This window comes from Oncorhynchus gorbuscha, linkage group LG03 (assembly GCF_021184085.1).
Source record: "Oncorhynchus gorbuscha isolate QuinsamMale2020 ecotype Even-year linkage group LG03, OgorEven_v1.0, whole genome shotgun sequence".
Classification (NCBI taxonomy): domain Eukaryota; kingdom Metazoa; phylum Chordata; class Actinopteri; order Salmoniformes; family Salmonidae; genus Oncorhynchus; species Oncorhynchus gorbuscha.
In genome coordinates this window covers 83,326,501-83,350,811 of record NC_060175.1, presented here as the reverse complement: position 1 = coordinate 83,350,811, position 24,311 = coordinate 83,326,501, and the positions used below count along the sequence as shown (strand labels likewise).

Sequence of the window (24,311 nt, the reverse complement as noted above, 5' to 3'; positions counted from 1 at the left end):
GTTTTCATCACATAAAGATGCCATAGTGAAACGTAAGTTTGTAAATTCAGCCTATTGTAAAGCTATACCACTTACTATACAATACCAGTCAAAAGTTTGGACACACCTACTCATTCAAGCGTTTTTCTTTGTTTTCACCATTTTCTACATTGTAGAATAATAGTGAAGACATCAAAACCTTAAAATAACACATATGGAATCATGTAGTAACCAAAAAAGTGTTAAACAAATCAAAATATATTTGATATTCTTCAAAGTAGCCACCCTTTCTCTTAATGACAGCTTTTCACACTCTTGACCTTCTCTCAACCAGCTTCATGAGGTAGCCACCTGGAATGCATTTCAATTAACAGGTGTGCGTTGTTAAAAGTTAATTTGTGGAATTTCACATTATGGCAAGAAATGCTCAAATAAGAAAAGAGAAACGACAGTCCATCATTACTTTAAGACGTGAACATTTCTACAAGTGCAGTCAAAAAACCATCAAGCTCTATGATGAAACTGGCTCTCATGAGGACCGCCACAGGAAAGGAAGACCCAGAGTTACCTCTGCTGCAGAGGATATGTTCATTAGTGTTACCAGCCTCAGAAAAAGCAGCCCAAATCAATGCTTCACAGAGTTCAAGTAACAGACACATTTCAACATCAACTGTTCAGAGGAGACTGCGTGAATCAGGCCTTCATGGTCGATTTGCTGCAAAGAAAACACTACTAAGGGACACCAATAAGAAGAAGAGACTTGCTTGGGCCAAGAAACATAAGCAATGAACATTAGACTGGTGAAAATCTGTCCTTTGCTCTGATGAATCCAAATGGGAGATTTTTTGTTCCAACCGCCGTGTCTTTGTGAGACGCAGAGGAGGTGAATGGATTGATTAGGAGGTCAGATGGTGTGGGGGTGCTTTGCTGGTGACACTGTCTGTGATTTATTTAGAATTCAAGGCACAGTCAACCAGCATGGCTTCTACAGCATTCTGCAGCAATACACCATCCCATCTGGTTTGCGCTTAGTGGGACTATCATTTGTTTTTCAACAGGACAATGACCCAACACACCTCCAGGTTGTGTAAGGGCTATTTGACCAAGAAGGAAAGTGATAGAGTGCTGCATCAGATGACCTGGCCTCCACAATCACCCGACCTCAATTCAATTGAGATGGTTTGGGATGAGTTGGACCGCAGAGTGAAGGAAAAGCAGCCAACAAGTGCTCAGAATATGTGGCAACTCCTTCAAGACTGTTGGAAAAGCATTCCCGGTGGAGCTGGTTGAGAGAATGCCAAGAGAGTGCAAAGCTGTCGTCAAGGCAAAGGGAGGCTACTTTGAAGAATCTCAAATCTTAAAGACTCACATCTAAACTTCACACCTGCATGCAGGTCTGCATATACTTTACAACAACTTTTTTTTTACTTCCGAAAAAATAATAACTAACTTTTTTAAATTCATGATCCTTTTATTGTTTTATGTCACATACATGAATAAACACAGAGGTTATAATTAAATGACTAACCAAATGTAAATAAAGAATATCTCAATGAGTAATTAGTTTACTGATATTGTATGTAACCCATTTGTGACACAAACTGTTCAGGACAGCGGAGGGGGGCTATGGTAGAGGAGCGTTCAGTTCAACAGGGTGACCTACACAACAATGTTATCTGATGCTTAACCGATGGCTATGTGCTGACCAAAAGGGCTACTCTTGGTCAGTCAGGTCACAATGTTTAATCATATACATGGTTTGTAATGAATATTGTAAATCAATATGTTGACTATTAGAACAACTGGAGAAGTCTGAAGACACTGGTTCCTGATGAGTTGAAAATGCCAGATGGACCCCTTCAATTATTCCAATTTAGTGGTTTTCTCCCTTTCCAGACATTTTTCACAGCAATATAGTACAAAGCTGGGGAAAAATGGGAAAAAATATGAAGTAACTTGCTGCTCCTCTGCTATCCCACCTGGACATCAATAGTTGATCCCTAATTTATCTATAAATCTGGGCAGGAAATTATGTCAGAGTGCCACTGACAAGTTGTCCTGAGCCTGCAGAGAATACTGATGGGAACAAGTGTTTCTGTAGTCAGTTGTTTGAGTTTGACATGTGTACCGGTACATTATAAACACTGTTAAATGTGTGTAATTTGAAGAAAAAAATATTAACCCATATTTGACATTTCATGGGAATATGGGGTCATCAAGAGATGGGGTCATCAATATGGGGTCATCAAGAGAGTCAACATGACATGGTGAGAGTGATGTGTAAATTCCAAAGAAATCCCTTGTAAAAGTTAACAGCTGAAATACTACTAGTATTACAAAGACAAAAAAGTATGTTCTATGAACCAATGACAGTAAAACAATAGCCATTCAGTTAAAGCAGTATCTGATAAAGAAGTGGTTGCTTAAGAAGTATTATTAGATAAATGGACACCATAAGCACTTTGAAAACTGACCAATCCATCATGTGTTCCTTTTCATGATATTTCAGCTAGAATATTCCAGATACTTTTAATGTAAATGTTCTTCAAAGACACAAAGTCACTTTCTCTTCAGTGCTTGTCAACTAGTGGTCCATTCAGTCTGTTATCATAGTTTTTAATTGACTGTCAGCCTGATTGCTCTCCATCATCACTGCTCAGAGATCCACAGGATGAACCATCTAGAAGGAAATCAATCCCATAATATGTTAAACAACTACATTGCACATGTATGCACCTTGTATGGTCATAAAAAGTACTGTATTTGGTCTCAACTCACCCATTAAATCCACTGGTTAAACTTCTGTTGATTTTCCTATAGCAACCATGTTTTTGCCCTGTGAAGAAATTATTGGCTGTAAGTTTTCTTTGATCTTGATAGAGATTTTATATAAAATATGATCCATGATCCATTTGAAAATGTACAGTGTAATTATTATGAACGTTTATTATTAGGTCCAATTACATCATTTCACCACACCTTTTGCAGGCTCCGAGGAGCAGCCAGCACTGGTGGTTTGGGAGCAATGGAGGGCTTCTTCCTGATCATAGCAGGGGAGCTGTTCTTCCTGAGATTGGGTGCTGCTGTTCTCTGGGTGACACAGGACTGGGAGCTCTGGGACAGGACAGATGACGAGTCCTCCACCTCTCCACCAATGGCAGAGAGGCAGCTGCACTCCGAGCTGCTGAACACACTGCCACTCTCACCTGACGACTCCATGCTGTCCACTGGAATCAACAGAAAGGTAAGTAGATATGGCATCACCCACGTTTAGTCACATGCTTGCACATATCAAGTGTCATGTTCTGCATGTCTGTTTGTGTTAGTCTGCAGTCATGCACCATGCATAGGGCCCTGTGTTTTGGTTAATCATGTCAAATTACCTGGATTTCAACCTTTTGTTTAAAGATTTATCACTGTCCCCTTTTCTTTTTATGTCAGATGGTCCAGCACCATTCTCAGACAATTACTTACTTACTTTGGTCTAATTCTCATTTCTAGAAAATACTTAAAGCAAAGGTTCAAATTCAGGTAATTTGGCACGATTAGCCAAAACACAGGGCCCTAATGAAAGAACAAGAAAACTCACTGAGAAGATGAAGGTTTTGTTTCTGGTGATTATGATGGTTATTGGGGTCATCTTCAGTCACAGTCTCCGGGGAGGAATAGACAATGTGATTGGTTTCCCCACCTTGTATCTGGTTACCAGGGTAACCTACAGGAGGTAAAGAACCTCGTCCAGAGGAGGAAGATGAGTGGCTGCAGGAGGTAGAGGCACTACTGCCTGAACCAATGGAGTTGGGCCGGAGACATTCAAGATCTGTTTGTGGAAAAGACGACACAGGAGCTGACAAAGCAAAGAGACAATTCAGTCAGTGAGTACATTACACATTTGTGTTGTCAGTTCCTGGGTATGGGACTTGGCTGTGGACTTGTTACCTCTTCCTAGCAGGACACAGTTGGTGGCCCTGTCACAGATGGCTGCCTCGTTAGGTTGTATGTCCATGAAAGGGTTCCTCCCCGTGCCCATGAACACCCTCTCCTGTATCCTCAGTTCTACAACACACCAAACACAACACCTGTCTTAATGCTCAAACTTACTCAACCAAAACATCAATTGGATGTATTTAGTGTCTGATAAAGCATTTCTTCACAATTGCACCCCCACAGGGGTTCCCAAATCTTTTCACTCGGGCTCCCATTCCAGCATTGGGGAAAATCCCCAACGTGGCACCACATCTATTTCTATGGACACAATCACTGTTCATGACACACTGTTCACACCCCTCTTGTAGGCGGAGAGAAAAATGTGTAGGTTTAAAGCTTATTTCCTGCAATTCTACACATTTTGTCATGGTGTGCAGAGAAAATAGTGCAGTTTTAAGCTAATTTTCTTGCACTTCTATACATTTTTCCATGTCTAATGTTTATTCGTGTGATATTTGAGTGACTCAAACATTACAAGAAAATCGATGGGCTAAAAAACCTAGCTACAGAACATTATCTGACATGGGCTAGTTGATCTGGACATTTATAACAAGTTATAAATATCTCTCTAAGGTATGTAATGACTAACATGACAAGAGGAACTGATGATGCACGACCCAATTTAGAAATAGCACCTTGTGATTCTACTATTACAACTTTTAAGATTAAGTTGAAAGCCAGATTGAGTTCCCCCCCAAAAATGAGGATTCACCTCTGCTGTAGGCAGCTTGTTCCCAGAGGATCTGCTCCAGGTCTCTGGTCCAGGCCCTTTTCACCTCTGCCCTGTCAGCCTTCAGAGTGTACGTGTCCTGGAACTTCCTCCGCCGGAACCAGATCTCAAAACAGAAACCACTCTCTCCAGAGTTATGTGTCATCCCGATATCAGATGTCTAGACAGAAACAGAAGTGAAAGAAATACTAAATAAAGAATGCTTGCTGTTACCAATGTCAACATAAGGGCTGGATGACTTGGTCTTTGTATAGAAAACATAAAGGCTGTTAAGATAGCATTATTTTTGTTGAACAATAATTACAATGCTCAAAATCCATTCTGTAAATTGGGTCTTATGTTCGTTTTTTTGTATTTTTTATAATATGGTATACACACCTTGAAAGACTGTTTGTAGACGTACACATCATTGCCCACATTGGTCTTCTTGGTCTTGCTGAAGAGGATGAGATCCTGGAAGAGGAAAATACGGCGGGAGCATTTCTTCTTTCTGAAGAACACGATAAACTCATCCTGGCGAACCAGCTGGCCCTGCTCCTTCAGATTCACCTGGTGGCGGAGGCAGGAGTGGAGACAAATACATCCATGTTTATTCCTGAAAATCCTTGATATTGTTCATTCAATAATGGGTGATCATTTCCCACTTATATGCCCACATTTACCCCTCATTTGGACAGCTGTTCATAAGTGACACATTTTGGAGGTTGTGATGATTTGGATGGTAAACTTACGTCACAGTCCTGGATGGCGTCCATGGTGAGGAGGTCGTTGCCATGACGCATCTGGAAGCGGACCACTTCGGCTGCAGCCTGGAGCTCTTCCCTGTCTCTCTGAGGCCCACACATCCCCAGCATGTCCTGCAGAAGCAGGCTGTACTTACTGATCCTCTGGATGGGCCTCAGCAGGTAGGAGGACAGGTCCATGTGATCCCCCAGCTCCTGCTGCTTCCTCTGGGGTGGAAGGAGAGGAGACAGAGGATTGGTCACAGTAGGGATGGCGAGAGCATTGATACGAAGTGAGCATTGATCTTTGACATTGAGCATTGATGGGAGTACTTCACCTTGAAGATGTCAGGGCGATGGTGAAGGATTAAGGCATCCGATTGAGGCTTGTTCTTGCTGTAGAGAGCATAGAGGCCTAAACTGTCTCTCTACATATAGGAGGAAGAGTTTACAGTTACAACAGGAATATTAAATGTATTCAACTTCAGTAGCAAATTCAGCTAAACAACAGAGTTATAGGACACAAACATGTAACTCACGTGTCTCAGGAAGCAGCGAGCCACTTGTAAAGGCTCTGTCTGACAAGCTTCTAGCTCTCTGAGGAAGAAATGGCCGTGGAAGTCATACAGCTTCTCCAGGTTCCCAAAGATGATTCCACGTTTGCCCCGCAGGTCTTGTGGCACGTCAGGCCTCTCCAGCAGGGGGAGGTAATGAGTCAGGATGTAACCCAGGGAGCGCACATACTCCCTCTCTGTTAACAGTAGCTCGGCCATGATCCGCTGCAGCTTTCTACAGATAAAGTTACATCAACAACACAGCCAAACACACATTTTCAGTCCTCTGGAAATAACAGAAAATGAATCATTGAAATGTACATTTGTCAAGATAGTGCAAGTTTAGAGTAGATGAAGCAAAAGTAAAAACACATTGAGTCAATCTAAGGTGAAGGTCTTTCTCCATTAGGAACTCACATAATATTGCCAGCCTTCTCCTCTGAACTTGCCAATGATGCTGTTCCCTCACACCTCCTCACTGATGGGCTAGTATTCCTTGAAGAGGTCCTCTCTGCCCCCTCTCGGACACTACAGGATTCCTCTGAGCAGAAGCTGCCATGCCGTGAGATCTGGAACTTCTGAGCGGCCTGCAGGATCCGACAGGAGGGTTTCCCGTGGGAACAGGAAGGCGTCTGGACGCAAGACTCAGACTGACTGGACGTGGCGGTCGCACACGAGTCCTCGCTCGTGGACCTGCCCAGGCCCCCGCGTTGCCACGGGAACCACTCACAGCCCACAGTGTGCAAGTCGGCAAGGGTGGCGTCCTCTCTGCTCCTCCCTCGGCAGGCCTGTCTCCCACTGGGCTCTCTCTCCGCTCTCCTAATGGATCTGATATGGGGAGAGGCCGGCATTGTGGTGGTCTTTGACCGTTTACAAGGTCTGTTATTCTCATGCTTGAAGTTTATATTACAGCAGGTCACAGAGTTGTTCCTGCTCTCCAAGGCCCCGTGATACCTTCCCATCATAGAGCCTGATGGGGGATTGTACCAGTGTGGTAGACCAGGTCTGGGCAGTACCAGAACTCCATCACGATGAGTCACTGTATGAACCAAGGCCTCATCCTCACGAGCTCTAAGTTGTTCATGCCAGGGGCCTGTGTTCCGCAAGGCCCTCTCCACATCCTGTAGTCTCTCCTCTAGCTGCTGCCTGACCTCCTGACACTTTAGCCAGGCTACATTCCACACCCGCATGCCCCTGGAGCCCCTCAGAGCACACGCCTGACCCTTCACTTCCTGGAAGAGCTCTGGGGAGAACTGGACAAAGCTCTCCTGGTACATCTGGAGTGTAGAGACATCATCCGTCTCTGGGCGTCTGACAACCTGGTCCAGGTATTGTCTGCAGTCTTTGGCCAGCTCAGTAGCCTGGAAGAAAGGCAAAATACTTATCCAAATGGAGTGGCTGTGGATCCGACTTTTCTGGAACTTTCTTCCCGATAGCTAAAGGTACCGAAGTGTCTGTGTGATTCTCTACTTTACGCACAGTTTCTGCTCTACTCGTAGAGAACAGGCTACTCTGGTGAATGGTGCTTGTTTAAAGGGAACCTTTGTGATTTTGGCAATGAGCCCATTTATCTACTTCCCAGAGTGAGATGAACTTGGAGATAACATGTTTTTTTCCCTGTGTCCAGCAATTGTACAAGAGCTAGTTAGCAACTTCCTTCAAACTGCAAGCAGAGACATAAACATGGTATCCGCGAGTTCATCTGACTCTGGGGAAATAGACAAGGGGCCTCCAGAAGTATCCCTTTAATGAAGTTAGATCAAAGCTGAATCAATGTCTGCAAGATCACACAATGATAGTATTCTACATAACAGGACCGAATATAATGGCATAACCTTGCTACTGTAAGACAAAAACACCACCTAATTTTTTATAAGATTTTAGGATAATTGAGACCAAATGGTCACATTTTTCTTTCATGTGGTCAAAATTCAGGTCCAGAAATGTCAGATCCGCAGCCTCAACCTATTCAAAAACCTTGAAAGAGACAACAGAGTTGACTGAAATGTTTACTAACCAACGTGGAACAACAACCAATCCAGTTTTCAGTATAGACACCAACCTGCTCACAGAAGTTGCACACAGTGACCATAGTCTCCAGCTCACTACAGCACCTCTCTGCCCGGGAGAGGAAGTCAGCCAGGCCAGATTTGAAGGTGCAGACCATGGTCCTGAACACCTCAGTCTCAGGGTATGGGGATGGGCCCTGGATCTTCTCTGCCTCCGTCACCAGGGCCATAGCCTTGTGCTTCTGCTCCTAATGGACAGTTACAGGAAATATGTGATTCAATTGAAACATGGACTTTCATGGGCACTTACATTTCTGCATGAAACAGTGTCACCACTTTGCGTCATTGGGTGAGTGGAGATAGACTGACTTACATTGGCTTTAGTGAGGAATTCACTGAAACTGCAGAGAGTCTGCTCCACTCTTTTTCTAGAGTCCTCCACGGATTCTGCCTCCAACAACCGGCGTTCCCCTTCTGCATCAAACCATTCCCTGATCTACAGAAGGGAGGAGGGTTACTAAATATCCTAAGTGTTTACCTAATGGATATAAAGTACGTATACCATATGAGGAGCCTCTGAATGTACCTTAGAGAAATGGCCCTCCATTTCTCTGAGTTGGAGCAGGTATTCAAGGTGCTCCAGGGACATGTTGGACCTGTGCACCAGCACATGGGCCTGCTCCTCTACATGGTTGTACATGTAGGTCACAGAATCCACTGCATCACTGCACAAAGCGGTCATAGGTCAAGGGAATAATACATTGATAAGCATCCTTTGAAGAAGGCCCACAATTATCCTGCTCATAATAAACAGTGAGAGGTAGTGTACCTGTAATCCTCACAGTGAGAGTATCTGAGGTCACTCTCCCTTCTCAGTCTAGCCAGCATGGCTCCTCCCTCCCTTTGCAAAACGACCAACCGTCTGTCCTCCAGAACATCCTTCATCAGAGTTCTCTGTTCTAGAATACACCTCTGTACATCCTGCCACACAGGGAGAGAAGGGTTTGAGGATAATAAGAACCCCTAGTCCATTCCAACATGTTTTCAATAATACAGTGTCGTCAAGGTTAAATCCAATACCTGCACTGTGTCAATCTTACGGTCTTCCTCTAGTTTCCTGATGGCTGTTAGTAGCAAACCTGAGGCCTCCTGGAGATCTGACATAAAGGGATGAAGTTTCTGAAAGATAAATGTTCTGAACATCAGACGTCAAAGCAGAACAAACAAGAGTTCTGTAGTGTCTGTTAAAAGGCCGTGGCGTAATATCCAGTCCAAACGTGACCAAATGTTGTGCCAGTTTTGTTTATTTTGGTGTTTTTTTTTGTTGCTCTTCGGCACACACAATTTATTTTCTCAAGGCAAGTTGACGTTTGGTAGCCGAAGTATACTTTAGTCAAATGTATAACCTATCAGCCCCTTTGTCGGGGATTGATCAGCTGGTCATTTTTCAAGGGAAGGTCTCTAAGGGAGTATGCAATCACAGTCGGTGATTGATTAACTGGTCATTTTTCAAGGGAATGTCTCTAAGGGTGTATGCAATCACAGTCGTGCGCTAAAGCCTAGACGAGTTCTGCTAGGAGCAAACAGAACCTAGTCTGAGGTTGCTTTGATGCTCTGACTGCCCTACCTGATGGAGCCAGTCCTGGTGGCTTTAGGACAGGGTGTCCTCAAGGGGCCTACATGATGGAGCTGCAGCCAGTCTTAGTGGCTTTAGGACAGGGTGGCCTCTAGGGGCCTACATGATGGAGCTGCAGCCAGTCCTGGAAGCTTTAGGACAGGGTGTCCTCTAGGGGCCTACATGATGGAGTTACAGCCAATCATGGTGGCTTTAGGACAGGGTGGCCTCTAGGGGCCTACATGATGGAGCTGCAGCCAGTCCTGGAAGCTTTAGGACAGGGTGTCCTCTAGGGGCCTACATGATGGAGTTACAGCCAGTCTTAGTCGCTTTAGGACAGGGTGGCCTCTAGGGGCCTACATGATGGAGCTGCAGCCAGTCCTGGTAGCTTTAGGACAGGGTGCCCTCTAGAGGCCTACATGATGGAGCTGCAGCCAGTCCTAGTGGCTTTAGGACAGGGTGGCCTCTAGGGGCCTACATGATGGAGCTGCAGCCAGTCATGGTGGCTTTAGGACAGGGTGTCCTCTAGGGGCCTACATGATGGAGCTGCAGCCAGTCATGGTGGCTTTAGGACAGGGTGTCCTATAGGGGCCTACATGATGGAGCTGCAGCCAGTCCTAGTGGCTTTAGGACAGGGTGGCCTCTAGGGGCCTACATGATGGAGCTGCAGCCAGTCCTAGTGGCTTTAGGACAGGGTGTCCTATAGGGGCCTACATGATGGAGCTGCAGCCAGTCCTGGTGGCTTTAGGACAGGGTGTCCTCTAGGGGCCTACATGATGGAGCTGCAGCCAGTCCTAGTGGCTTTAGGACAGGGTCTCCTCTATGGGCCTACATGATGGAGCTGCAGCCAGTCCTGGTGGCTTTAGGACAGGGTGTCCTCTAGGGGCCTACATGATGGAGCTGCAGCCAGTCCTGGTGGCTTTAGGACAGGGTGTCCTATAGGGGCCTACATGATGGAGCTGCAGCCAGTCCTGGTGGCTTTAGGACAGGGTGGCCTCTAGGGGCTTACATGATGGAGCTGCAGCCAATCCTGGTGGCTTTAGGACAGGGTGCCCTCTAGGGGCCTACCTGATGGAGCTGCAGCCAGTCAATGTGGTTGTAGGGAAGGGTGCCCTCTAGGCCGGAGGTCAGCTGACTCCCCTCCACCAGCTTGTGCAACCCCTTCAGTGAGGTCACCACAGCAATCTACTTATAGATAGAGAATGGCACAGTCAGTGACATCAGAGAGCAAGCCACCTAGAATGAATGCATTAACTATTTCTAAAATTCTAAGCTTGATGGAAATCATTAGAGGAAACCCTTGATTAAGATCTGACCTGTAGTCTAGGACATTTCTCTGTGCGATGGCAGCTCTCCTTCTCCACTAGGATCAAGACACTGTGTATTGCATGGGGAATCTGCTCCTGTAACATAATCCAAATAGGAGACCTCACAGTAATAAATAGGTATGAGTAAATACAGTAGCCTATAACTGCAGGTAAAACTGAGCACAATCTGGGGAGTAAAGACAAGAATAAACAGAGGGAAAAGTCCAGAGTCCGGGTAGGAATAAAATAATTCCCTCATTATGTCAAGATCACAACTTATTTATCTCATGATCACTACATAACGAAAGTTATTTTGTCGAGATCACAATAATTTTCTCATGATCACGACACAGCAAAATAGGAGTGGACATATTGTGGATGTATTGATGACAGATTGACAGTATGGCTGAGGCAGCAGAGCCCATGGTGGATCAGCGCACACATTTATATTGATTGCTACACTAAGGGATGGTACATTTCATGCTAACATCACACTTTCATTTGTGTTTGGCGCTCATTATCCGTGTATAACTTAGAATGTTAGCAAGTTAAATTTACCTTACCTGAGGCCTTACCTGAGGCCTTACCTGAGGCGTTTAACCCCTGAACGATGTCTGACAGGCCAAGCCTGTTTGCCACCCCCAAGCAACAACACAGCTAACTTGGCTAGATTTGTGAGTGACTGAGTACGAGCTAGCTAGTTCTGTTAGCTAGACTAGCTTGTTAACTATTCTGGTTGTTGGCTTGCATAACTCATACAGTATGTGTTTAATTGTAAGTGACACTTAATGTTTTATGAATTATATTTACATTTACAGAGTGGCTGTATCCATTCCTGACAGGCAGATCAGATTAAATTTCAGCCTCATAGGCTGATAATTTCAGCCTTGGAATCTGTCAGCAAAGGCACAATTATGATTAATCAGCCTTTGGGGCAACTATTGAATCTGATCAACCTGCCAGGAATTGAGCTCACCCATTCTGGATTATATGCATCTGCCTATAAAGCACTTAGACATTTAATCTGCCTGCAAGGAGCCTTAATTATAAAACAGCCCACAATGCAGCATCCTGACTTTTCAGCCTATTGAATCTGATCAGCCTGTCTTGAATGGAGCTCACCCACAGTAAATGTAAATATTATCCACAAAACAAGTGTCTCTTATAATTTTAAACATATCTGTTATGCAAGCTGACAACCAGCATAGATAACATGCTAGCTAGCTAACAAGGCTAACTAGCTAGCTCACCAGACTAGCCAATTTATCTGTGTTGTTCCTTTCATGCGATTGGCTGTGGTCTTGGGGGCCAGCACGGCGCCTGGGAGACATGCCCCAGGAGTGCATTGCGATCAATGCAGCCACAAGGCTCCTTGATGAAGTGGTTATTGTGCATCTGAACAAATGAATGGATGATGCGTGGTACTTTTCATTATCTTGTGATCTCGACATAACAACTGAGATAAATAAATTGTGATCTCGTCATTACAAGGGAATACTTCTTTAGATAGTTGCTACCCTCTTGTGGTGATGTTGTGTAGTGATGATTCCAAAATGACAAGGAAGATGCCAAGTCTTCTTACCTGAACCACCAACAAGGCCTTATTGAACTGTGGTGGAGGTGGAGTCTTCCGAGCATCAATAACTAGTGTCATTCCAAGTTCTCTTAGTTCTCGCCTATAAATTATGAAGATGAAAACAATGAATTAAGAATGGTTCCAATAATTCAGGCTACATAAGCGAGGGACCAGCCCAGGGGGTATCATACATACTTGATTACAGAGTGGAGGTAGAGCAGAAGTTTGCTGAGTTCCAGACTTGACACTAAAGGAGATCTCCATCCTTCCTTGTCTCCGTGCACCTCAACCACCAACCGACCTGTCCTGTCTCTGCCACCTGAGTATGGGAGAGGGGAACATGAGGATCTGATACACTTTCCCTGGACAGACATCATACACCTCTGTCTCTGAGGCAAACCATGTAAGGGGGTTTTCCATACCAGTTAGACATGCGACTCCCATCTGGAGATGGTGAGTGCTGTGTTCTGCTGAGGCTGGTAACAGAACCTTAGAACTGGGCACAGCATAGTGACCCAGGGGCTGCTGGGTAATTTCAAGTGGAGGGGTCTGGTGTCCGTTTGTAACGGGTATGAAGGGTTGGCCAGCCTGGGAGACATCTTTAGGAAGGAGGGATCATACAGAAGTATGTGATATATTTAATATACTACAGAATAACAACAACATGCCATGCTGTAGACCTCTTACCTTGGTTGGGCAGTCTCCGCCTGTTCATCTTTGGGGAAACCAGTCCAAAAGCTGTCGTGTTTTTACATTTCATTACATGTAAGCTGGGAATCATCTTTGTAGTGAAGTCAATGTCCCTACTTTTTCTTCCTTGTATCACAACTTCACACTTCTCTGATATGTCCACAATAGTGGTCGACAGAGAGGAGGGACATCTCCCATCATCCCCTATGGTGTCATTCAGGCCTTGTAAAATTCCACTGGATTTGGTAGTCATTTCTGTAGACTCCCTAGTGCCACATAGGCCTTGCAAAACTCCACTGGATATAGTGTTACTTTCTCCAGACTTCCAACAGGAAACCGTGCTAACAGGGGGAGTCTGGTTATGGTGACCTGGGTCTGGATGGTAGCACTGCTGGGAGGGACCAGGACATAATTCTTTACCCTCTGGTCCCAGTCTCCCCTCACATAGACGAGCCTCCTCCAGAACCGCCAGTGTATTCAGTCTATTGTCTCTCTCAAAGGTAACAGGGTTCTGCAGTGCTGAATGGTAAGACTCTCTGTACCGGCACCTGAGCTCCTGTGCTTTGGACACCTGGCCCATTCTCCTCCTCATGCAAGGGGTGCAGGGGGGGTTTTCGGGGAATCGGATGGTCTGGCCACAGTGTAACGGTTCTCTGAGGGGCCGGTGGGGGGCAGGAGCCAAGGCCAGGGGCGGGGGCAGGGCTGGAGCCGAAGGAACACCAGGCCTGTTGAGGGTAACAGGCCTAAATATGGGTGCTCTGGGGTGTGTGTGACTGTGAGCCCCACTGAGCAATGCTTCTTTCTGCTTAGTGAACTCCACCAAGTCTATGTATTCCCCCTCAACTTCAGAGGTGTTGTTGCTGCGGCTGTCCCATGTGTTGGGAGACACCCAGCCAATTGGCTTAGCCACAGGCCTATCCTGATCCACCTTAACCAGCCTGGAGCAGTTACTGTCCACCAGACACAGCGAAACCGCAATGCCATGTTTAGCAGGAGAGATCCTAGTCTCCACAGAGTACCCAGAGGCAGGGGGAGGCAGCGCCAACGAGGGCACTGGCCTTGCCACTTTCTCCTGTTGAGTAGCAGCAGGGTTAGGAGATGACAAGGCCATAGTTCTGGGTTTATCCACAAACTCAGGTAGAGCCACCTGTGCCCATGGCACCTTCACCATGCCCTGGTCTGTGGAGAGGATACAGTGGCTGAGAAGGGTGCCATGGCGGCCATGGTTGAGCTCCCCCAGCCAGTCCTCAGTGAAGATGCAGGGGTAGGAGGTCTCAGGGATGGGTGTCTCCTCTACCTCCCGACCCTGTCCCTCCTCCTCCCCCAGCAGGCTCCGGACCACAATGCGGGCGGACTGTTCAGAAAAGGGTGTCACCTGCAGGTAGAAGTCCCCTGGGCGCAGCAATAGGGGGTTGATGGAGGCAAGCTGGATCACCACCTTCTCATGCAGACACAGAGGCCAGCCCTCACAGCGAAACACCACATCAGAGTACTGGGCCTGATGGGAAAAATGACAGACATTTCTTTACCATTTCATTTGTCTTTACACTTAGCATTACTTTGCAAGCTTTGTAATTGAGGTAACTTTGTTTTGTATAGGTGGTCTTTATTTGAGCCTAAATGCCTGTATATAATGTGTATGGTGAACTGTTATGTATTTTTTGTATAGCATCTGTGTTGATGTGTATAACTCGGAGGCTGTTGACTCACACAGGCAGCCTGCTGAACACTCTCAAGGATGTGTTTAGCTGTAATGAGGAAGTCCAGCAGACACTTGAGTGCGTCTCCTTGGTAACATTCCTCTATGACCTGGAAGAGCTGGCTCAGGACAGTGGGGGCTGTGGCCTCGAAGGGAGGGTAGAGGTCTGAGAGGGTGTTCTGGATGGACCTGTCCAGAGACTCAGAGTTCTATTAACATAAGAGACAGGCCTGAGGTCAGCACAAACATAAGTTAAAATATTCAAATGTTTTTTTTGGCCCAAGAAAATATGGAGATAAAGATTAGATACAGACAGGAGTTGTTTTTCACATACATAGGCTGCGGTACATTTGTATCACATATCGAATTTCGAACATCTAAAAGCAGTTCTGCATCCCTTTAAAGAAAAGCTTAATTGACATCCATAAGGTCATAAAACACACAAACACCATTGTCTGCTATCCTTTGTTCCTGGCATCCCTTAGTATGTTTCCAGTAAGACCTCAGACCTTTTTCCTTCTTCCTTCACACAGAACAATCCATAACCATTCACCAGAGACGTTGACAAGGACAAAGTTGCTGTGGATGTCAGGGTGGCTACAGTATCACATGAGATATTTGAGCAGCATAAGCAGCATTTCGGCAGATACCAAGCATCCATAAACAGACTGGGGGAGAGGCCTGGTTTATGGTTTCACATTCTCTCTGACATCCATGGTGGCCCATCAACCACTTTTAGGCCCTGCTTAATTTAGCTTTGTGAAAGCCATGCATCTGCTGTGGGAGGTAAATGCATATGTGGATGTTTCTTGTCTCAATGGAGAGTCTCTGTAGGAGGAAACATGGTTCTTATGGTCCCTGGTGCAATGTGGTTACCATGCCTTGCCAAGCTACGTAGACTGATTTCAATATAATTGTAGGGATATTATGACTGGCAAATGTTACTAGACACCACCCTCTTTATTGTTCAATTATATTTCAACAGATCATGAATTAGAATACATTTACACAATAGAGTTATGAAGCCATTTAATCAACAATAAACATTTTCCTCAATGGGAAAATATGTTGCCTACATGCTCATAGTGATGAGTTTGTTTTGATTTATTTTGATTTTTTATTTAACCTTTATTTAACTAGGAAGGGCTCATTAAGATTTAAAATCTATTTTTTTATATCCCCATAGTCAAGTAAAGGCATAAATGTAGCTGATACTAGCCTTTCAAAAGAAAAACAGGCCGTATTCCTAAAATAAAATCCCAATTTCAGCTTCAATTTTTTTTGTGAGTTGTTGAATATGCAATTTAAAAGAGAGGCCGTCGTCAATTAAAATTCCAAGATATTTATAAGAGGTTACAACCTCAATCTCCTTGCCCTGACAGGTAGTAATAGGTGAAAGGTTCAGAGGTCTATTTCTTGCTTTAGAAAACACCATTAGTTTATTTTTGTCAGTATTGAGGATAAGCTTCAATTGACACAAGGTATGTTGAACAGTATCAAAAGCAGTTTGCAAGTTCTGGAAAGCTTTTGTAAGAGACGAGGCACAACAGTAAATAACAGTATCATCAGAATAAAAATGAAGTTGTGCATTTTGGACATTTTTGTCTAAATCATTTATATAAATAGTGAATAAGAGAGGACCAAGTACAGAGCCTTGGGGCACACCATTAAAGACAGACAATTTAACAGACATAAGCCGATCAAATTGAGTGCACTGAGTTCTATCAGACAGATAGTTAGCAAACCATGCAACTGCATGCTCTGAAAGACCTACACCTGACAATCTCTGCCTTAGTATAGCATGATCTCCTGTATCAAAAGCCTTAGAGAGATCAATAAAAAGTGAGACTGCTGTTTTTTGTCAATGGCTTCAGTGATATAATTTAAAAAAACCTTCATGGCTGCTGTAATTGTGCTATGCTTCTCCCTGAAGCCCGATTGGTACATTGATAAAATAGAGTTAGTAAATAAAAACTATTTTAGCTGTTCACTCACAAGGGTTTCAAGTATTTTCACCAGGGGTGACAGCTTTGAGATTGGCCTATAATTATTTTAAAGAGTTGGATCTCCCCCTTTTAAAAGTGGTAGCACAAATGCTGATTTCCAGATTTTCTGAATTTCATTACATTCCAGGGTTAGATTGAACAGATATGTAAGTGGTTCAGCTATGAAATCAGCTGCCAGATTTAAAAAGCAGGGATCCAAAAGATCAGGACCTGCAGGTTTTCTCTGATCTAAGGATTTCAGGGCGTTATGTACCACCTGCACTGAGAATGGAAAAAAGCTAAAAGTTTGACCAGCTCTCACTCGTTCATCCACACAGTATTGTACAGAGACAGAGGACACTGAATCAAACAGCCTACCAGATGATACAAAGTGCTCATTGAAACAATTCAGCATTTCAGTTTTATCATATACAGCAACAGAGTCCTTCAAAACACATGACGATAATTCATTAACATTACTGTTACCAGACATAGACTTAATAGCCTTCCAAAACTTTCTAGGGTCATTCAGGTTATCAGTGGTAACAGACATAACATATTCAGACTTGGCCTTCCTGAGAAGAAAAGAACACTTGTTTCGTAACTGCCTAAAAATAAGACAATCACCATCAGAACATGATTTCCTTGCTTTAGCCCAGGCTAGATTACGGTCGTGAATAATACAAGACAGCTCAGAAGAAAACTATGGATTATACCGCCCTTTAACCCTGAACCTGCGGAATGGGGCATGTTTGTTTACTATTTGGAAAAAACCATCATGAAATCATTTCCAGGCAGATTCAACATCAGGGATAAGCTCAAACTTGCTCCAGTCAAAATAAAGCAAATCATGAAAGAAAGCCTGCTCATTAAAACACTTCAAATTTCTCTTACGAATAAAACGTGGGTTTGTCTTAGGGACCTTATTATTTCTAACAGCAACAACAGCACAATGGTCATTTAAATCATTACAAAAATCACCAACCGCAGAATATTTATGTGGAACATTTGTCAATATCAAATCAATCAAGGTAGATTTATCTGGGCATTTATGATTTGGGCGAGTGGGTGAGTTAATCAACTGGGTAAGATTCATAGAATTACAAAACATTTTTAATTCATCAGACACCGGCTGTAACCAACACCAGTTGAGATCACCAATCAAGATCATTTCACTGTAAAGACGTTTAGACATAAGGTGCATCGAAGAAGATGCACCTTGAATGGAGGAATGCCACTGTGATGATTCCACAGATCATTCCACAGAACTCAGTGCATCCCAGCTCCGGTGTGGAGATGGAGGGAGAGTCTGGGCATATCAGGTCGTGATCAGAATGATCCCTTTGGACCTTGTCTGGCTGACTAGCCCACTTCCTTTAAAGCTCTCCGTTATTACTCCATCTACTAGTCTATGTTGGACAGGAGAAAAACCAAACCTTTGTCGTTTGTTGTTATCAGGCTTGGCCGGTGTTGCCCAGAGTTCGTTCGCCAGGGGAGGCATCTCCTGCCTCTCTTCCCCCCATCCGATAGCGGAGTCGAAGGAACACAGCAAGAGAGGCCTGGAGTGGATACAAACAACGAATAGTTTCACCGCCCTGGAGCCTGATCTTCCTGCACATTGGTCGCTGGGGTACCTGTGTCTGTGGTCGCACGGCTTACTCCTTCCCTTACGATTTCAAAGTCGACGTCGGCAACCTTCTGTCCCTGCTCTGGATCGAGTGAGGCTTCTCCATCTGTCGGTGTCCTGCACCAGGCGCCGGGAACTACGGGCTCAAGTTATCCTGCCTCTTGCCCGTCCTTAAAGGGTTCTCAGAATCCTGTGAAGCATGGGAGTGGGCAGATTTCCTCGTCCATGGAGATTTTGGGCAGCTCCATGGTAAGGAATGTGACTGTTCCTGGTGCAAAAACAATGTCCTATCCTGGAGCTGGAGTAAATTACATTACTAAGATGCTCCAGAATGTACTATGCCAGGACATGGACATTGATTCTATCATAGTCTATGTTGGTTTTAATGACATTATGAAGGGCAGCTCTGAGCAGTTGAAACTGGACATCAAAGAGCTGATCGACTCTCTGCTAGACACTAATAAAATAGCCATCATATCTGGCCCTATACCCTCTCTGAATTGTGGCATTGAACACTTTAGCAGGTTTCTTCTTCACAACTGGCTACGTGATTATTGAAGCTCAATGGGTGTAACTTTTGTTGACAATTTTGATACCTTTTGGAAACAACACGTTTTATAAGGAGGATGGGATCTACCCAAATCATTTGGGTTCCTGGATCCTTTCAGAGCATTATAAGGCTGTGTTGAGACAATGACTTATCAATGACCCAAGCCCAGCTCAGTTAATCCCTACCATTGTGTCGCTGAGTCATCATAACGCTTTAGCAAATGTACATGTAACGTAATTTATGTCCCTCTAACTGCCCTGCATGCCTCTGCTGATCCTACAGCTATTGTATGCAGCCATCATGTGCCTATGAACCAGATTTATGCTGTTAGCACTGAGGCTGTGTGCCCTAGTAGGTAGTCCACTGTGTGCAGGTCACCCTGCACTAACATAAATAACATGACAATATCTACTAAGCTTCCCAGTAAAGCAATGAAAACAAACAAGCATCCCAGAAAAGTGCAAAAAATAGCCCACGTTAACATATGTAGCTTAAGGTTCATGAAATGAATCACTTGCTTGTAACGTATGACATTCATACTCAAGAAAAAGCTTCACTGTAACCAGTGCCTGCAACCTGGTTCAGGTTATCAGTCAACCTACCAGCGTAGTTACAAACAGCACGGGAATGAAATCATCAACATGTATTGATCACATATTTACTAATGCTATATAAATGTGCTTGAAAGCAGTATCCAGATCCATCGGATGTAGCGATCACAATATAGTAGCCATATCTAGGAAAACCAAAGCTCCAAAGCTGGTTCTAATATAGTGTATAAGAGGTCATACAATACGGTTTGTAGTGATTCCTATGTTGTTGATGTAAATAATATTTGTTGATGGTGTGTAATGAGGAGCAATCAGATGTTTCACTTGACACAATTATGAAATTGCTTATCCCAGTTACTAATAAGCATGCACCCATTAAGAAAATGACTGTAAAAACTCCCTGTGGATTCACGAGGAATTGAAAAATTGGTTGGTTGAGAGGGATAAGGCAAAATTAATGGCAAATAAGTCTGGCTGCACAACAGATTGGCAAACATACAGAGAAATCATGTGACTGAACTGAATAAAAAGAAGAAGAAACTACACTATGAAACAAAGATAAATGACAAAGAATGATAGTAAAAAGCTTTGGAGCACCTTCAATGACATTTTGGGAAAAAAGGCAAACTTAGCTTTATCATTAATTGAATCAGATGGCTCATTCATCACAAAACCGACTGATATTGATATAACTACTTCATTATTTCTTAATAAACTTAGGCATGACATGCCAGCAACAAATGCTGACACTACATATCAAGTATATCTGACCAAATTATGAAAGACAAAAATTGTAATTTTGAATTCTGTAAAGTGAGTGTAGACGAGGTGAAAAAATGATTGTTGTCTATCAATAATGACAAAACTGACAACTTGATTAGAAAATTACTGAGAATAATAGCGGACAATATTGCCACTCCTATTTGCCCTTTTTTATTTTCATTTTTTTCATTTAAGCCTACTAGAAAGATGTGCCCTCAGGCCTGGAGGGAAGCAAAAATCATTCCTCTACCTAAGAATAGTAAAGCCCCCTTTACTGGCTCAAATAGCCAACCAATCAGCCTGTTACCAACCCTTAGTAAAGTTTTGTAAAAAATTGTGTTTGACCAAATCATATCCTGGGCTGACCCATTGGAACATGTCACTGACCTGAAAACACTTTCCCAGCACCTGTAGGGGGTTCTGAATAAAGCTTGTGTGTTATGTCATACTATGGTTGGATGCTTCTTGATCTCTGCACATAAGTAACCTGCCCTACAGTGCTATTTTATCAAGGCATGATGACAAGCTCTAAGAAAAGCATGACAGGTCACTGCTGGTTTGAAATGAAAAAAAGATGAGCGCATCCAAGGGTTTGTAATGTGGGAAAGTGGCATTAGCAGGGCTAGCAGGCTCATGACTCATGGTTACTGTTATGTCTGAGCAACAAGAGAGCACCCTGTGGGTGTAAACAGCAAGCCTGCCTAACGGTCTGCTGCTGAGTGCTGACATTTTGCTGAAGAAACACTGGGGACTAAATAAATACACATCCCTCACACTCGGCCACTAAAATAAATGTCTTGTCTCAGATTGCAGTTTATTGCATTAGGATATCCCAGTGTGGGTAGAGTACATTCTGATATTTAACATTTCTCTTCACTTACCAGCTTACCCAAACAACTCCTTCTAAGCCAGTGGCGGACGTTGAAGTATCTTCAAGCATTTCAGTAAAAATGATCTTGTATACATAATGTCTTGGAGAAATACTATGTATAATAGCGAGCCCATGGATTATGTAATTTAGCAGAGCATCTGAGCCATTTCTGACACCAATATAACTTCAAAAGCTACATTTCCTGTGTTTGTTCCTGTGTTTGTGTCTGTTTTTTTATTTTGAAGTTCAACAAATCAGATGCGGATTCTCCCAGACCAGACCAAGTAACTTTGTGATGTCTGAGCAACAGCTCTCTAATGGTCATCAGGAGATAACACTGTCCTGTCAGCCACCCCCAGGATTACCGTCCAAATACCACACATCCTTCTCAGTGATTCTCCAGGGCAGACAGGCACAAACACACAAAATGAATGGTGAACTGGAATAGCAGCTTGACCAATAGAGGGTTGCTATAGCATCCGTCCCTGTGTATCTCTGATATCCTACATTCTGTTACATTATTCACGTTTCTATTCAACATTTTAGCACGTGGGTCAGTTCTGTGTGACTGCTTTTGGCAACCACTAAGCAACCAACACATACTAGCTTTTTAGGAATGCTTCACACTGGAGATGAGAACAAAAGTGTGTATTGTTTAGTTGGGATGAGCTGCCTGTCAATAACCAACCAAGATGCTATACATCTGTTCAGTTGAGAAGCTGAGAAGCACCTACCATGTATCCAAAGTATAAGACCTTAACATAAAGCCACAGCGTTTGTATTTAGAAGGAACCTCTTTCAATAAAATATGGGAGTGAATCAGTAAGAAAAGTACACTGGCGTTCATTTTACGGTCCCTGTGTTGATGATGTGCTTTAGTCTTATGTGCTTTAGTCTTAAGGCAAATAATGCAAACTAACACAGTACTTAACACGTTTTCTTTGTAAGCTCAATCATATGTGCTGTTTGGGTTTTGTGCCCAGATTTGGACTATTTAAATGTACTGGCGAGCCGTGACATTCATACCTGTGAACTAAATAAATCAACATTGCTGTAACATTGTTTTAATTCACGGGCCAGTTAACAGAATGATCTCATTGCATCATTTGAAACAAAACTCAGCCCAACTGCACTAAAGACACACTGCCGAATCATTACAGACACTTAATCAGGAGCTGTCTAGGTTTAGTGTCTTTTGGGTTCCATAAATGGTTACCCTGAGGGGGACAGACTGACTGCTGCACTTTTACACACTAATTCAACTCTCCAGGTAAATTGGCTCGTCCCCCCCTGTGCTTGTCCCCATAGTAATGGAACTAGCTATATTATTAAATAGAGGGTAGAATTTAAAGATAACTTCTCCTTGATAATACCCGAACAAAGTCATGCTACATGTTACCTGAAGTAAATTGGCCAGGGGCGCATAACATGCTGAGGGCAAGTATCTTGCATTACACAGCTAAATTTACAGACAGGCATTTAATTACATAGCAGATTTCCTAAACATCTTAGTTAACCACCTCAGGTTAGAACGTGCTAACGCCCTCCATGAGAACACGCCAAATGACATGAGAGAAAATAAACAAAGGCCTAATCTTGTGGCTCTACTGTAAATCATCACTTAGCCACTAAAAAAAGCAGATGTTATATTCAGTTTGCTTTGTAAATGTGGCCTTTCTTATGATGCCTTGAGCAGCAGAATGGCTTGAAGTTGGTGGCAAACCAGTAGTCCAGCAGTAGCAGTGATCTTAAAAACACTTCATTATATTAAAAGTGGGGGATCAGTTGCACATTGTCCTACCTGTAATTAAGTCACAGCTGAACATAGTGTTATTCAAACTGCCAGTTTTCCCTCCCTCCCATGATCACAGATATAACAAGTACACAGAGAGCATTAACTTAAAGCCTGAATTGTATAACGTTCCATGAGTGACCTCAATGTTTGAGAGCTTACTGAGGTAACCAGGCAAGACAGTACATCATTTTTACTGCTGAAGAAAGAACTTTTGTTTTCATGTGGTGATTCAGTGGAAACATACTGGTATGATGGTCACTTCAGTTCCTAAGCCTACCTCTCCAATGTACTCTCATACAGAGCTATAAAGAATATAAACATATAGCCATCCCCTCTCCAGAGTCTGAGTAGCACTTGAAACAGCAAAACATTCATTCAGTAACTTTTTCCCAAAGGGATCCTTCTTGTAATTCTATGTGCTAGACTCATGCCTTGCTTTTAAAAGGGGAGATGCAGGCCAACCAATACGGCGAGTGTTTTGTGAAATCACTGGGAATGCACAGTAATTTGAAACCCTCACCTTGAGTCAAAACATTTTGCTGTGTTGCTAGCTATGTTAAGTGGGAGCACAGGAGCATCAAACCTACATGTGTGTTTGTAATGACAGAAATTATAGGGCCAATTTAGAAATTTGAAAGTAAATGTAAATGTAACACATGTAAAAACATGATGGACAATGATGAAAATCATATCAAAACAGCAAATACTGACAATAAACACATATGAAATGGAATGGCATAAAGTCAAAGTAGGCCATGTTGAGCAACAGTTACATTACCATGTTTCCTACAGTGTGTTGGTTGTCCAGTTAAGCAGGGACGACTGTGAGTACGGAGTCCAGTCAGGAGAATAATCATTAGACCGACGGGTCTCAGAAGTTGACAAACTGATCACACTATTCGCCATTCTATCCACATTGACTCCAAATTGCTTAGTGAGGAGATCAGGACTTTAAGTAACAGGACGACTCTAATAAATAAACATCTTAGAGCTCCTGGGTGATCTTCTGCTGCTGCTAATAGCTCTCCCTGGTGCTATGTTTGTCTGCCCACAGTTTGACAGGAGGCAGCATGACCATGCAGAGTATGAGAAAAAGCATGTAGGGAGAGAGAGAGAGAGAGAGAGAGAGAGAGAGAGAGAGAGAGAGAGAGAGAGAGAGGGGAGGGGGGGGAGGGGGGAGGGGAGGGGAGGGGAGGGGAGGGGAGGGGGGGAGGAAATCGCATCAAGATTCTTTCTTACTTTTCTTTGGCGTTACTCTTAACCTCCATCTCACCTCTCCCTCTCATTCTCTCTCTCTTTATC

At 43.6% G+C, this 24,311-nt stretch overlaps 1 protein-coding gene across 2 annotated transcripts; it reads right to left on the bottom strand.

Moving 5' to 3' along the window:
* Window positions 1-1,212: 1,212 nt before the first annotated feature.
* LOC124032067 lies at window positions 1,213-24,057 on the bottom strand. 2 transcript variants are annotated; one of them, XM_046344114.1, is made up of 24 exons: window positions 23,788-24,057; window positions 14,880-15,077; window positions 13,167-14,667; window positions 12,902-13,078; window positions 12,675-12,798; window positions 12,486-12,579; window positions 10,913-10,999; window positions 10,665-10,781; window positions 9,062-9,160; window positions 8,811-8,962; window positions 8,568-8,706; window positions 8,355-8,477; window positions 8,035-8,229; window positions 6,390-7,333; window positions 5,958-6,207; window positions 5,757-5,846; window positions 5,428-5,646; window positions 5,075-5,245; window positions 4,679-4,856; window positions 3,919-4,035; window positions 3,569-3,826; window positions 2,959-3,206; window positions 2,758-2,815; window positions 1,213-2,659 (listed from the first exon to the last, which is right to left on the bottom strand). In XM_046344114.1, the coding sequence occupies exons 1-23, from the start codon at window positions 23,788-23,790 to the stop codon at window positions 2,774-2,776; spliced, it is 5,526 nt and encodes a 1,841-aa protein (XP_046200070.1). In that variant the 5' UTR covers window positions 23,791-24,057; the 3' UTR covers window positions 1,213-2,659; window positions 2,758-2,773. The 2 variants fall into 2 exon arrangements, with proteins under 2 accessions (XP_046200070.1, XP_046200071.1); XM_046344115.1 differs by having other exon boundaries at window positions 3,569-3,799.
* Between the last annotated feature and the right edge of the window lie 254 nt (window positions 24,058-24,311).